A 16,309-nucleotide genomic window follows, 5' to 3' on the forward strand; every position below is an offset into this window, starting at 1 on the left:
GGAGAGGTGTCTAAATGGAAGTGAGAATCAATAACTTGCTTGTGAAAATCTGACTTATGTAATTTTTAAAGACCCTCAAAATAAGAGAAGAATAAAAGAGAAATTTAAAAGAAAACAAACAGCCAAAGAGGTGAGACACAGACATTTTGATTGGGGGTGTTGTCTAACTACACAATGAGGTCATCCCATCTCCCGGAAGTGACACGTAATCACCTGCTTTGCACTAGCTCCGCCCCTTCCCTCAAAGGTCCCGCCCCTCCACCAGCAGCCAGGAGGGTGTTAGGGGGCGTTTCTCCAGGAGGAAAGCTGTGAGCTGCGACGCTGAGGAAGGGGACCCCAAAACGTCTGGCACTGCCCCCTCCAGGGATCACTTTGGACCGCCTCACTCGGCCCAGCCGGATTCTGAAACGCCGAGGGGTCAACCTGATGGGTTTCGGGGTCAACGGAAGAGGGGAAGGGGAGCCCTGGCGGGGAGAACCCCCCGGTCCCCCGCCCAGCAGCTGAGGCACAGGAGGGCGGCCATCTTGGCCGGGAGGGTAGGGCTGGGGAGCTGCGGGCGCCGTGCGATTGGGGGGCTCGCCCGGAAGTGACGCCAACTACCCGGAAGCGGAGGGGGTTCCCTGGCCCACTCCCCCCTCGTTCGTTTGCTCCCCCGCTTCCTCCCCGCCCCCCTTCCTCTCCATTCGTTTCCCCCCCTCCCCGTTCCCTGCCTTCTTCCCCCCCCGCCGTCCCTCCCCCCCAACCTCCGGAGCTGGGAAGAGAGTCAAGATGGCGGCGAAATCCGATGGCGGTGGCGTGGGGGTGGGCTTCGCTCAGCTGCACAACCTGGACGAGGCGGTGGGCAGTGGCGGCGAGGAGGACGGGGAGCCCGGGGGAGGCGGCTGCGGCGGCGGCGGCGACGGCAGCGAGCCCGGCGAGAGCAGCTCGCTGCACATCTGCCACTGCTGCAACACCTCCTCGTGCTACTGGGGCTGCCGCTCCGCCTGCCTGCGCTCCCTCCTGGGCAAGAAGCCGCGCCGCAGCGCCGCCGCCGACGGGGGGGACCAGCCGCTGCAGCCTCCCGCGGCCCCCGGCGCCGACCGCCAACCCCCGACGCCCTCGGCCGCGCGGCCAGAGCCGCCGCCGCCGCAGGTGGAGCGGCCGTGGCTCGACTGCCTGTGGATCGTGCTGGCGCTGCTGGTGTTCTTCGGGGACGTGGGCACCGACCTGTGGCTGGCCCTCGACTACTACCGCAAGGGGGACTACGGCTACTTCGGGCTGACCCTCTTCTTCGTGCTGGTGCCGTCGCTGCTGGTGCAGAGCCTGAGCTTCCGCTGGTTCGTGCAGGACTACACGGGCGGCGGGCTGGGCGCCGTGGAGGGGCTCAGCAGCCGGGGCCCCCCCATGATGGGGGCCGTCTACGGCGCGGCCCGCGGCGTCCCAGGCGCGGGGGTCTCGGCCACGCCGGGGGCGCAGCGCCTGTGCCGCCTCTCCGTGTGGATCTGGCAGTCGGTCATCCACCTGCTGCAGATGGGGCAGGTGTGGAGGTAAGAGCACTGCGGGGTGGGGGCGGGCCGGCCCTGCGGAGCCCCTCTGCCCTCCCGGTGCTTCGTGGGGCGGCCCCTCGGACGGGCCCAGCGCGGGGGGCTCGAAGGAGGGACCGGCCGCGTGCCGCCCCTGGCGTCTCCAAAAGACCAGCGTTTGATCTGGATCCCTGGCCACGCCTTTGGCCCGGGGAGGCCGAGACCTGCTGGTGGCCCGTCCTCATCCCCGCTTCGCACTCGGCAGGGTCCCTGCCTCAGCCCGCCCTCCCCGTCTCCTCTGCAGACCTCCGTTCCCGGGCGCCTCTTTTCCCTGCCTCCCGAGGTAACCAGCTGCAGGCGCCCTGGGCTGCACCCCACCTCGCGGCCCGGGGAAGCCTTCCCTCCTCCAGCCGCCGCACTCGGGTTTGTTCCCGGGTGAGACATCTTTCCCTCTTCCCCCGTTCTCCCTCTGCAGTGGCCTGCGTGGGGCCCTGTGGAAAAACCCTCGCTGCCGCCTGCGAGCACTCCTGGATTCCACGCCCCTTCCCCCTCCCGCACTCCCAGCCCCTGTGAATGACTCCAAACCGCTGCTCTCCCGAAAGGAAAAAAGACTTTTGTTTTTTTTTTTTTGGTTTACTGGATTAGACGTGTCCTTTTCTTAGTGACAGGTAAAAATGGAATAAAATGTGATGGGCGCGAGCGTTTGGTGTTAACTCTCACCTCCAGAAAACCAATTAGCCACCTGGATACCTATTCTGGGGGAACGATGTTTTTGGTAGCCAGGCCAGTGCGTAAGTGATTTATATTTACACAAGACCCAAGCTTGGCTTTGCGGCCCTTTCTCCCTTTGTAAATTTCCCGTGTGCCAGTTCAGTCCCTCACAAACCACTTGCAGGTGTTCTTTCAGCCAGGCGCCTTCTTCACTGACTGCCTCCCTGGCTAAACTGAGGAAATGAACCCATTCACACCTGGGTACATCTGTGCCTTCTTACTTAAATTAGCTTGTGTGTATTCTGGAAACAGTGAGTTGCAGGTGAAAGCATTTGCAAGAGAAAAAAACTTACTGAAGATAAATTACACGCGGGCGAGCTCTTCAAGTGCATGGCTTCTATGAGAAGACATTTTGCCTAGGCTGCCCTGACTCCTAGCTTAGTAGGAGATTTTAGGCACTTAGTAGTTCAGGTAACAGATATACCCAGGTTAGCTGAAATAAAATCTGCTGTCTTTTTAATGGTTTGTCCAGATCTCTTTGCGGAATTTATTTAAATAAAAACATTTCGGAAAGCATGGGGTTGAATTAAGTCAAATCACGAGAGTAGATGCAAGAACTTTGTCCTGCTGGGTTTACATGCAAATTCAGGCTAGGGGAAGTGAGGGTGGTTCCGTAGGCCCTGCACCACCCAGAGTTGTTTACTGGCCTTTCTAGGCTGAACCAAACAGCTTTTTCTCTAGCTGCATTTGTCTGCAGATAATTTGTTTCCTGCTGATAAGTTTATAAGAAGTGAGAGAATAAAAATAGGAAAAGTGCTGATTAACTTTTGGCTGTTGTAAGCATAGCTTGGGGTCAAATAAAATTCTGAAATATGTTTTAAATTTGAAATCTAAATTCCCAAACACCCACACACTCAAAGTCATACCGAATCAAAGGTAGTGTGTTTGGTATTGGAGATACCTTTTTTTTTTTGGGCGGGGGAGGGTGGTGGTTTCTGATTGTTAAGATGCCAGGAATGAAGCTGGGGAGGGACAAAAAGTATGGGGAAGAGAGATTTTAACATGCCAGTAGAATTTAGTAGCATGTACTGGTCGGCTTCTGCTGAACAAGCCGAAGTCAACTATCTCCATGAGGTAAACTTCTAAGTGTGGGCAATAAAAATGTTGGTGTCAAGTTAGAATTCCTGAGAGAACTGTTTCTAGTGGAATCTGTCCTGGACACTTATTAGTAGTTAAGCTTTGAGACAGAATGAAGTTGGAGTAGAATAAAATCCCACCTCCATTCACCTAAACGTTAATTGTTTCTGGGCAAAGTGGAAGTCCAGATTTTAGGGCAAACTGAAAAGTACATTTAAAATGTCAGTTCAGCTTTTTTAGTTGTATGTGGGGTAGTATTTTTTTTCTGATCTTAACTTTCATCTGCAGTGATATAAAGTGCCTGTGACTTTACTATCTAGTTTTTTTTACATCTTTTTTCAAGATTAGAGTATATCTCTAAATATTTCCCAAAGTTAAGTTATTAAAAGACATGCTAATTTTGGTAAGTTGTTTCTTCTAACATAGCTATACTTCAAAAGCAGTATTATTTACTGAGGAAGGATTTTATAAAAAAAAATTTTTTTCCCAGTTAGATGGTTTTGTTTGAAATACTGCAGGAGCAAGGTCTGCTGCTTTAATACCTGCTAGCCATGTTGTTTGTGTTGAAATCATTCATATGTAAAAGCTTTAGAGGAATTCTTGTTTTAATCTTTTGGCAAACAATTGCTTGTCAATGTGTATGAACATACATCATCTCTATTTTTATTGAAGATCTTTTGGGTTTATAGTTGTTTCCTTAATCATATTTGCTGTTGAAATTTTGCTGTCTCTTATGGTCACATGACATAAAGGTTAAGATCTAATATTTCTATCATTTGGTTTGGGCTGCATCTCTAAGAAAAGATGTCAGTGAAGTTGTACATTGTCAAAACTGATTCCATTAAACCATGAATACTTGTCTCTTCAGATTTTTTAAAATGTAAAATTATTTGGTTATAGCTTGGACAAAGCACAACACCTATTTAATAAAATTTAGTTTCCCTCGATATTAAGATGGGGCACTTCTGTGCATCTTGCCATTGCTGTCAAGATGGCAAATACTTGACGTCTTTTATCAAATGACTTTATAAAATGTAAGAAAGTATTTTTGGTTGGGCTGAAATTGGAGCATGGAAGAATGGTTGTCTGTAGAATGATGTGGCCCCGTGAACCTGCTTTGCAGAGCACTAGTGTGTGATTAAGGTCTTTTTCATGCATGCCTTACTCCCACTAATTACTAAACATGTAACAACCTCTGTATAGCTTGATGTGCTTTATTTTTCAGGTGCTTTTCGTGGGGATAACAGGCATATGAATCACGTATTCCAGGAGCATGAGTCACATTGGGCTTCACTTTTGTACAATGTGTTGTTAATAGAGAGCATTTTCTTGGAGGGTTTGGCTTTAGGAACAGTGTGATTTAGTTCGCTTATTGCATTGATGTGTGCAAGTTTTCCCTTGAGCTATTGTCCTTTCTCTGCTTTTGTGTTACTTTTAGAGGTTGCTTAGTGCATTGTCAGTTCTCTTCAGTCAAGAAGCAACAGTTATTTGACCAAAATGTCATGGCCACATCATTAATCTCCCATTTAATGAATGTAGTTTTATGTGTGTGTTTGCACCCTTCTATTTCAGAGTAAAAGGAATTTACTTCTTTATACGACTTGCCATATTTAAGAGGATGGTCAGTGGTTCTTTATCTTGTGAGATGGGATGTGGTAGAGGGTTGCCTTCAGGGGAGTAAAAAGGAAAAGGCATTTTTCATTTTATAATGGCACCATCCAGCTGAGCAGTCTACAGCTCTGTTTTAGTGTTGTTTTCTGATTTGAGACTGGTGCAATTTGGATATGCAGCTCTCTACACAATCAGCAGTGAATGTTGCTGGGCTGGCGAAGACGCTTTATTATTTTTTTAATCACTCCCCTGCCCTCCTCTCTGCTCCTCTGTGTAGGGATACTGTCTATGATGGGTCTTTGTTCATGTTGAATATTTTAGAATAGTGGTTCTTAGTTCTGGCTGAGAAGAGAATCTGTTGCAGCCCTTCAATAGAAAAGCCAAGGCACTGCTGGACCTGCTGAAGAAGACTCCCCGGGGAGGACCTAAGAAGTCGTAGTTTTAGAAGACCCACAGGTGATCATGTGGGAACCCCACGCTTGAGAAACACTTGAGAACTGGATTTCAGGCTTATTCCATTTGGAGAGGAATGTTAGATTTGTGTTCTTAATAAATATGATGGCAGAATTGGGAAAGAAATGATCTGGTACCATTAAGTTTGGCCCCCGGATAACACCATAACGAACGACTTTACCTTGGGAGCACGAGTGTCTCGAGGGCTACTCAAGGGGATGCCCTAATGTAATGGTACTCCGTGTTTTCTGTTTTTGTTTTGTTTTTTTTGAGCTCAAGTATTAATCTCATTCTGAAAGAATTCGCAAATTCAAAACAGTCTTCAGTAAATGTAACCCACTTCTCTTTGCCTTTTGTGAGATACAAATAATGTTTATGTTGCGTGTGAAAGGTATAATAATTCTGTTTATATCTGAAACGAATCTATTAAATAGTCTTGAGGAAACATAACTGGGATTATGAGTGGTGTTGGGATAAGTGATCTGTAATGTCCCTCTAATGCTAAGATTTTGTGGTTTAAGAATGGTAATATTCAATATTTAGATACGTACAAATAAGGAAATTCATCTGTGTGGGGCCAGGGTACCATCATAGACACATTAATAGATTGTATACTTGTATTTGTGGGGTGTGTGGGTGTGTGAGTAGAGAGAGAATGAGTTTTATATGCTTATTAATGGGTGAGAATCTCATTGTAAAAATAGCATTTTTTTTTTTTTTTAATTTTATCCGTAAGCTTAATAGAATTCTGGTTAAAAAGAAGCTCAGTGGGAGGCCGAGGCAGGCGGATCATGAGGTCAGGAGATCGAGACCATCCTGGCTAACATGGTGAAACCACGTCCCTACTAAAAAATACAAAAATAATTAGCTGAGTGTGATGGCGGGTGCCTGTAGTCCCAGCTACTGAGGAGGCTGAGGCAGGAGAATGATGTGAACCTGGGAGGCAGAGCTTGCAGTGAGCTGAGTTTGCGCCACTGTACTCCAGCCTGGGCGACAGAGCGAGACTCTGTCTCAAAAAAAAAAACTCAGTGGGGTTTTTCTGAGGGGAAAGTTGGGTAAAATTGATCTGAGAAAAGTATAAATGAGTTTGAGTAGTCAAAAAACTTTGAAGAATGTTGAGGCTTACCCGATCAGGAAGTGGATGTGCTATAATGTGTCAATAATTAGACCAATGTGCAGAGAAATTAAGCAGATAGTTCAAAGGAGAATGAAGAGTCTATACATATATAGATATGTTTGTGAGAATTTAGTACATAGTAAAGGTGGCATTGCTAATCAGTGGATGGAAAAAGAATTATTTAACAAATGATAGCAATCGAATATCCAGTTGGAAAAAAAAAATGAATCTCTAGGTAAACAGAAGTGCTAAAAGAATGAAAGGCGTAAACATAAAGTGTTAAACTGTAAAAACACTAGGATGATTATTTTTTATAATGTTGCAGTGGGCAAGACCCTTTGGTACCATCAAGGAAAAGGAGGAGCAGATTTAACCACATGAAGTTGCCTCTCCTGGTTTCTTCCCTTCTTCCTTCTCCCATCTGAAAAATCCAGAAATACATGCTTAGCTGTGAGGGTAAGTGGGTTAAATTGAGACAGAGATCCTTCCTGTGGGAGAATGAATAAGAAGCGAACATCTCTGAAGATTTATTTCTTGTTTTTGAGTGAACAGTAACCCTAAAAACTTGACATTTGTGGTAAATCCTCAAGGGAAGGGGATGAAAAAATGGCATGCTTTGGAGCGAAATTGCAACTGGTGATGCAGCATAGTATTTCCAGAAGGATCCAGAAATGAAGTATCAAAATCTGTGTTGTAAGAAGGCCAGAGCTCCTGAAATCTAGCAGGCAGGTGCCTACTAGAAGTCACAAGTTGTTCATTTCTGTCTTCAACATCATTTGACTATAGACTTACTCATAAGGTCAGTTGCCTAGTCAGGCTTATGCAGTAGGTAGATGCTGGAATGTTGGAAAGATTCTGTGGGATGGAAAGATTCTGTGGGATGCAAAAAGAAGTTATGTCTCCGATGTTGCCATTTTCACCCCGGGATGATTTGCTTTATAGCGAGCTGTCTGCAAATAAGTTTGTGGTTAAAATTTTAGTTTACTCCCCATGATGTGCTGTTCATCTAGTTTCTTCTCATCAGAAATTCTGGATTTCTTATTTGACTTTTAAAAAGTAAAACTTTTAAAAAAATTTATGAAAATATACTCTCATTTAACAAGTTCAGTGACTTTTGACTAATTGCCTAAAGACAATCCACTGCTTACCACTATTGGAGATATTTAAGAAAAGCACAGGACATAGCCTGGTATGAAGGGAATGACTGTTGGAGGTAAGAAGTCAGGTTTGTCACTCTGCAAGTTACAACCACTGGCCTCAGTTTCTTCATATTTATCAAACAAGGAGTTAAATGGATTGATCTTTAATGTCTCTTCAATGTAAAAAAGTTCATTATGCTACAGGTATTTGTGCTTTGAAAATAGCGTTAAAGAGGGAATTTCAGTCTGGTTTGATCAATTAAACTATTTTTAAAGCAAGTATATATGTCTCCTAGGTGCTGATTTGGAGTAGAGAGTTCTAAGTCCTGCCATGGATTGTTCTGACTTACTAAACAAATTCTCATTTTGAGTCACTTACCTACCTATAGGGACATTTTGTAGATCTCATTAGTTAATGTCAAAATTTATGGCAGACTAAATTTACTGAGAAACTTGTGCTGACTTTATCAGCTAATTTTGTGAATTTGCAATTTCAGCTAAAATTAAACTATATTTTTCAGTAGTCTTTTTTTGTCATCTGTTTTAAATTTTTACTGGTAGATTAAGCTAAAGCAATATATGCATATCTGTTTAAGCCATGTATTTTGGAGGTTTTCCTGAATTGTTTACCAAGGTTAATTTCTTTTGTGGGGGGTCAGAACCTTAAAATTACCTACTGTAATTTGTTGTTTGAGATGTGTTCTTTAACTTTGAAAAGTTAGTGTTTGTAAAACAATTTTTTTTTTAGTGATACTATCATATCACTTCAGCTCTTTTAGGAAATAATTCTGTTAAGTGAATTTTTTTTTTTTTTTAGATTAAGGTATAAGTTCTTTTTTGGCACTAGTCGAATTTTTAGGAAAGATGGAATTTGCTTAGAGAATTCAGTGGATATTGTTACAGTGACAATATAGTTCTACATAAAATTTCAACATTAGAGTTTTCATTTCTGTATTTCTAATGTGGATAGATCTTGGTATATTGCATATTTTAATATAGCTCAAAACATACTACTGCACCCTATGGTATTTTACAGATTGCCAACAAAAAATTTCTTCTCATTGATCTCTTTTACCTTGGAATGTTAAACAAGTGGTTTTAAAAATAATTTTTGTTTTGAATGGAGTGTTTTCGTCTTCTTAGTTTAAATGAGGAAGCAATATCTGTTTTATCTTGGTCATTGATTTAGAGCATGGACTATGCTCATCATTCATTTCTAGGAAGAAATTAGAGTATTCGGTTCACAGAGAGCTACATACTGTTTTCTTCACAACCCTCTTGGAGGAAAGGTAGGGTTGATAATTACAGCTTGCCCTGGCCAGACGCTTTCACTCATGGGTCGGTGAGCTAAAACATTCGTATCACCATGATGCTTCCTTTTCTTTCCGTCTTAAATACACTGAACAAATGAGGAAAGGCAGCAGATTTGAGGAAGACGCCAAACCCGTAGCTTGGGAAGCTTGCCAGTAAAGTCGAGCAGGCAGGGCAATCCAGAACTCAGGCCCCTCCAGAGGGCAGGCGCCTGGCTTTCTCACTTCAGCTGTGTTTCTTCAAGTGTGGCAGAGACTCCTGTGTTAGGAGAGTGCACGGGGCCATTAACATGCGGATTCCAGGCCTTAAACTACAGACTTCAGGATCAGAGCCTCAGGGAGTTGGGCCAGGGAATGTGTATTTTTGCTCAATTTTTATTACTGAAGCTTTTAAGCACACAGGGAAATAGAGCAGTATAATGAATAGCTGTTACCATTCACCTGGCTTCAGTAATTTTTTTTTTTAAAGAAACAAGATTCTCACTCTGTTGCCCAGGCTGGAGTGTAGTGGCGTGAGCATAACTCCCTGCAGCCTTGAACTTCTAGGCTCAAGCAATTCCCTTGCGTCTGCCTCCTGAGTAGCTGGGGCTTAAGGTGTGTGCCACCACACCTTGCTCGTTTAAAAAGATTTTTGTAGGCCAGATACGGTGGCTCACGCCTATAATCCCAGCAGCTTGGGAGGCTGAGGCAAACGGATCACGAGGTCAGGAGATCGAGACCATCCTGGCTAACATGGTGTCTCTACTAAAAATACAAAAATTAGCCAGGTGTGGTGGCATGTGCCTGTAGTCCCAGCTACTCAGGAGGCTGAGGCAGCAGAATCACTTGAATCCGGGAGGCAGAGGTTGCAGTGAGCTGAGATTGTGCCATTGCACTCCAGCCTCAGTGACAGAGCGAGACTCCATCTCAAAAAAAAAAAAAAAAAAAATTTTTTTTTCAGAGATGGGGGTCTTGCTATATTGCCCAGGCTGGTTTTGAACTGTTGGCCTCGATCAGTCCTCCTGCCTTGTCCTCCCAAAGTGCTGGGATTATAGGCGTGAGTCGCTGTGCTTGGCCAGTTGTTGATATAGATATATTTGGCCGGGTGTGGTGGCTCATGCCTGTAATCCCGGCACTTTGGGAGGCCGAGGTGGGTGGATCACGAGGTCAGGAGATCGAGACCATCCTGACTAACATGGTGAAACCCCGTCTCTACTAAAAAAAATACAAAACATTAGCTGGGTGTGGTGGCGGGTGCCTGTAGTCCCAGCTACTTGGGAGGCTGAGGCAGGAGAATGGTGTGAACCTGGGATGCGGAGATTGCAGTGAGCCAAGATCACGCCACTGCACTCCAGCCTGGGCAATGGAGTGAGACTCCGTCTCAAAAAAAAAAAAAAAAAAATATATATATATATATATATATATATGTATGTATGTATGTGTGTGTATTTAACACATATCCTATCCTGATGTTGCACCTCTAAATACTTCATCTCAAATATGAAATATTTAGAATAATTCTACAAAGCTACAGTATCATTGCATCTGAGAAAATTAACAGTATTTCCATAATTTTCCTTAATTCTGTAAAATCATCTAATAGCTGCTTTGTACTCAGATTTACCTAGTTTTTGTCCCCAGCAAATTTATTTGTGGTTTTTTTCTCCCCTTCAAACAGGGACTTAGTAAAAATTTATGAATTACGTTGCTGTTTCTTTAAAAGAGTCCCTCTCCTTTTTTTTTTTCTCATGACATTGACTTTTTTCCAGGGTCCAGTCCAGTTCTCTTGTCTGCTCATATTTTGCATTGCCTGAGTGTTTCTTCCAGGTGCCATTTGCACTCTGTATGTCTAGTAAACTTGAAGTTGCATCTAGGAGCTGAATTACATTCAGGCACAAATTTTTGTCAGAAGTACTGCTTTCTTCATATTTGCATCATATCAGTAGGTGCCCCATACCTGTTTTGTCCAACTATTAGTGATGCTAAGTTTTATCCCTTGGTTAAGGTTGCGACTGCCAGATTTCTTTATATAAAGGTAGTTTTTCCCTTTGCTATCGGTAGGTAACTGGGGAGTCATATGTTAGCAAAGTGTCAGTGTCTAAAACCCTTTACCTTATGGTTTTGGTGTCTGTTGAGAATCCTTGCTGGAATCAATTATTAAGTAGTTGTCGGTGGTGGGGATGTGTATTTTAAACAGGCTTCCTGGTAATTCTAACCTTTAAGGTTTGATAGCCACTGCTGTCATATTAATAGAACTAGGAGCTGAGTTATCAGGTCTGTTGAATGAGTTGCCAGTCAACAGTTAATGAGTTTAAGCTTCATGTTCATTTTAGAGAAACTAAGATAAATAAAGTGCCCCCTAAGGCCCTCTATGTCCTAGTTTAGTTGTTGGAGAGGACATGTGTGTGATGCTTGCAGTAAACTTGAGGTGAGCCCTGCTAGTGTGTTAGAATGTATGACAAAAATTCAAGCAGAGTGGAGGAGGCATAGAGAAATTAAGGAGGAAAGAAAACTATATTGGATATTCTGTTTTTATATACATTGTCTCACTTAATTTTCACAAGCATTTTGTGCCCATTTTATAGACGAAGAAGTGGGCTTAAAGTGATTAAGTAACCTATGGCACTGGTGGAGGCAACTTTTGAAGCCAGAGCCCACCAAGCTGTGGGCGGGACAGAATTAGTTTGCTTTACTCTGGGACGTTGTTTTCTGGCTTATTGAAGATGGAGGAATGATATTCTTCAACCCCTGGGGCCTCTTGGTATATAAGCTGAGGTTCTTTGAGACCTCTGATGTCTAGTCTAATGTATTAATATTAAACTGCAGAGCTTGGGGTAGGCTTGTAACTCTTGTAGTTGACTGTAACTGCTGATGGATCAAACAGCTGAGTAATATTAATACCTCTGGGTCTTAGGACATAGTTTTCAGTACTTCATTCTCCTTCTCAGGGTAGGTGCACCTTTTGACCCTGTGACTTCCACATTACAGAAAGGAATATGTAGGTTTGGCATACCCCACCCCACAGGTCCCATGTAAATACTGCACTCAAATATGTTGGTTCTCTCTTGACCTGTTGGAAACATTGAGAACAGCAGTTGTATCCCGAGGTTATAAGGAAGCTCCCCTCCCCTCCCGTCCCCTCCCCTCCCCTTCCCTCCCCTCCCCTCCCCTCCCCTCCTCTCTTCTCTTTTCTTTTCTTTTTGTGTGACAGTTTCACTCTTGTTGCCCGGGCTGGAGTGCAATGGCGCAATCTCGGCTCACTGCAACCTCTGCCTCCTGGGTTCAAGTGATTCTTCTGCCTCGGCCTCCCAAGTAGCTGGGATTACAGACATGAGCCACCATGCCTGGCTAAATTTTGTACTTGTAGCAGAGACAAGGTTTCACCTTGTTGGTCAGGCTGGTCTCAAACTGCTGACCTCAGGTGATCTGCCCTCCTCAGCCTCCCAAAGTGCTGGGATTACAGGTGTGAGCCACTGCACCCGTCCAAAGCAGCTGTTTTCAAACCTTGACTGTGCATTGGAATCACTTGAGGAACCAGATATTTGGAATCTACCATAAGAGATCTGGGATGGGCCCAAGAATCTATATATTTTAAAAATCTAGGTTTTCAGAAAGTTCCCTAAGCAGTACACAGGGATGAGAAGCAAAGTTGTGCAGGCTGATTTCTATCAATATATACGAGTTAGTTATCAGGGAGAAGGAGCATATGTTAGAATGACTTGGGAATTTTTTTTTTTTTTTTTTGATCAACTTTTTAGCACTAGGCATTTTAGATTTAGAGGGGCGGAATGGATAAAAGAAGGTCCGCAGGTGATTCTAATGGATTACCAGTTTTTGTGTGTTTTTTTTTTTTTTTTTTTTTGAGACGGAGTCTTGCTCTGTTGCCCAGGCTGGAGTGCAGTGGCCGGATCTCAGCTCACTGCAAGCTCCGCCTCCTGGGTTTACGCCATTCTCCTGCCTCAGCCTCCCGAGTAGCTGGGACTACAGGCGCCCGCCACCACGCCCGGCTAATTTTTTTTGTATTTTTTAGTAGAGACGAGGTTTCATCGTGTTAGCCAGGATGGTCTCGATCTCCTGACCTTGTGATCCGCCCGTCTCAGCCTTCCAAAGTGCTGGGATTACAGGCTTGAGCCGCAGCGCCTGGCCTAGATTACCAGTATTTAAACGTACATGGGAATGGTGAGAAAATCCGAGAACCTTGTAACAGAGAAGCTCAGTGCCAGAAATCCTAGGAGAGGCTGGGCTGGCAGAGGTGGGGCCTGGGGTCTGTGGACTTGCACAGGGCAGGGAGGGTTAGATGCTCTGCTCATTATGATTCTGCATCAAAATGAGCAGCACTCCAAATCTGTCATTTTGTTTGGTCATAAGGAAAGCAGCTTTTGAGTAGTCAACTGAAGAGTTATAAATCACCCTACACTGTACATTTAAAAGATGCCATTTTGCCTTCAAAGATGAAGAAAACGGAAGGAAAAGATGGTGTCTTCCAATAAAGGAATTCTGTGTTCAAAGTTCAGCAATCAAGTGGTTTTGGTTGCGCCTGGAGGGTGATGGTATATATGGCTGTGGGTTGGAAGGAAAGATAAACTACAATAAAGGACTCATTACTCAGTTTGCAGATTAAACAGAAGTTGTCAAAACGAAGCTGAAGTTAGAGACAATCATGTGATGAGTTTGGAAAAACAGAGAATTTGAATGTAGCATTTGTGGACTGTGTTTGGGGTGTCCACTATTTGATAGGATCTGCATAATAATTTTTAGGTAGTTTCTGAGATGTAATGTGGGAAGAGTCAATGTGTACCCCAGCAGGCCTTTATGATTAAATGTGATATGTGTCAGGCGTGTTACCTGATTTTGGATGGGGCCTGATGAGGTTGGAGTGTTTCTTTTTGCTTATTGCTTGGCATTTCAGCTCACTATCTCAGTTTGCGATGGGCTCATATCTGCTGTAATGTGATATACACATTCCTGAAAAACCTCTCATTCTGCAAAATCATACACTAAAAATAACAGGGCTATAGGAAAAAAATAGAATTAAGGCCAGACTACTTAAAACTATGTAACTTTTTGAGTGGAATTTTAACAAAAGCAATGACAATTGAAGTAAAAATACAGGGAGGCTTAACTCTTCCTTGACACTTGCACTCAGCATTACACCCAACTGATTGTAGGCCTTATTTTATCCTGGGACATGTTTATCCCGGGTTTTAGGTTCATTCTTGGAGATGTTAGTTTATTATGGAGGCCAGTTTCACCAGAATTAAAGCTCTGCTTCAGAGTGTAGCCTTCATGTGCCCCACACTATCACTGGGTAATGGAGAGCCCAGTAAATACTGAGGTGACTAAACCAGCCACCCTCATGCCCACTACTTGCACAAAAGGAAGGTGGTTTGATACAATTGATTTTTCTTAGGGTTTTTTTTTTCTTTTTTTTCTTTTTTCTAAGTCTTTCATATTATTTGTGAAAAAATCTTGGCCCTCAATAGCTTCAAAACGTTAACATGCTGGGAAGAATGGCTCCTGAACCAACGCTCCTTTTGCATGATACTGTTGTCATTCCCATTTTGCCAGTCATGTGGGAAGGAATCCACATCCCAGAGACATGTGTTGTGGCAGTTCTGACATGTTTTTGAATCAGCGATGGTGTCAAGATGCAGCTTTTGAGAATGTCAAGTTTCAGTTGCTTTGGGAAGTTCTTGTTTGGGAGATATCCTAGAGTGTTTCAAGGTTAAATGACATTTCTTACCTTTCTTATGTTTTGTTGGCCCTTGTCTACAATAAAGAACTGAAGTGGAGCTATTTTTGTCCACTTTCACATTCTGCCTCTGAAACCCAGCCACTGGGTGGGATGCTATAATTTCTCAATGCAGCATCGGCATTTGAACAACACATGTGAAGCAGGAATGGTTTTACGTTTTGGTTCATTTGAAATGTGGTTATAGTGAGGTTTTAAATAAATCATTTGAGCAGACAGTAAACAAAAAAAGAGCAGCAGTAGCCAGTTGTCAAGGAAAAGACTGATGGGTAGAATAAACAGACTGCTTTCTGCAGTATAAACAATCTGTTTTCATGGTTTTTTTCTCTTTCTTTTTGAAGGGTGATTGGGAGAACTTCCAAATTAAGTAGAAGTTAGTTAAATATGAGAGGCAGTAAATCCACAATGTGTGTTAATGATTATTACAACCTGTGTTCTCAATAGCTATAATAACAAAAATGTCAGTGACTGAACACAATGGAACAGTATTGTTTATCATGGGGTGGAATGGCTGGTGGTGGCTTTGACATCCTCAGGACTCAACACCTCAGCATTCAGTCAGAGAAAGGAAAGAAACTATGGAGAAAGTATAACTGCTTCTTAAAAACTCTAGCTTGGGCCAAGCGTGGTGTCTCATGCCTGTAATCTCATCATTTTGGAAAGCCAAGGTGGGAGGATCACTTGAGCCCAGGAGTTTGAGACCAGCCTGGGCAATGTAGGCAGACCCTGTCTCTACAAAAATTAAAAATAGATGAGCTGGATGTGGTGTGGCACACCTGTGGTTCCCAGCTAGTTGGGAGGCTGAGATGGGAAGACTACTTGAGCTCAGGAGGTTGAGGCTGCAGGGGGCTATGATTGTGCCACTGCAGCCTGGGTGACAGAGCAAGACTCTCTCTCTCTCAAAAAAAAAAAAAAAAAAAAAAAGCCCTGGTTTGAGGTGAAGTGAAACACATCACTTCCACTCATGTGCCATTGTGAAGAACTAGCCGTGGACCATACCTAGATCAAGGGTGGCTGGGCAACACCTTCACGTCACAGGAGAAGGAGCCTGCATTTTGGTGGATAGAGACTCAAAAAATTCTGTGTATATCAGGTACCCTCCAGATTAAAGTGGGAAGGGGATAGGAGCCATGAATGTGTCTGTGTGTGTGTATATATAAAAGAAATGGTATTGCAGAGTACAAGAGACAATTTCCCTTTAAAACTTTGATTTCTGTTTTGATTCGGGAGTTGGCAAGCTTTCTCTGTAAAGAAGTATTTTAAGATGTGTAGCCACAGAAGGCCTCTGGTGCACAGTCCCCTTAAAAAATATAAAAATCATTCTTAGTCTGAGGGTCATACAGAAATAGCCTGAGCCCTGTTTCCGTTGGTCAGCTCAAACAGGTAACTATTTAAATTAGCTTTTAAAAATACTTGTGAAGTTTAATGAAGAGTGAGCCATACTAAATATACTAAACTATCTTGAAACAATACAACTGGAGTTTTAAATAATTTTTCTTTTTTTTTTTTTTTTTTTGAGACGGAGTCTCGCTCTGCTGCCCAGGCTGGAGTGCAGTGGCCGGATCTCAGCTCACTGCAAGCTCCGCCTCCCGGGTTCA

At 43.7% G+C, this 16,309-nt stretch overlaps 1 protein-coding gene across 1 annotated transcript in view; it reads left to right on the forward strand.

Moving 5' to 3' along the window:
• The first annotated feature begins 278 nt into the window (after positions 1-278).
• The window catches only part of XKR6 (XK related 6), a 339,999-nt gene continuing 323,968 nt past the window's right edge, over positions 279-16,309 (forward strand). The window contains exon 1 of the mRNA XM_005562588.4: positions 279-1,526. Within this exon, the coding sequence (XP_005562645.1) occupies positions 769-1,526 (758 nt within the window). The 5' untranslated portion in view covers positions 279-768. The remainder of the gene's footprint in view (positions 1,527-16,309) is intronic.

This window comes from Macaca fascicularis, chromosome 8 (assembly GCF_037993035.2).
Source record: "Macaca fascicularis isolate 582-1 chromosome 8, T2T-MFA8v1.1".
Classification (NCBI taxonomy): domain Eukaryota; kingdom Metazoa; phylum Chordata; class Mammalia; order Primates; family Cercopithecidae; genus Macaca; species Macaca fascicularis.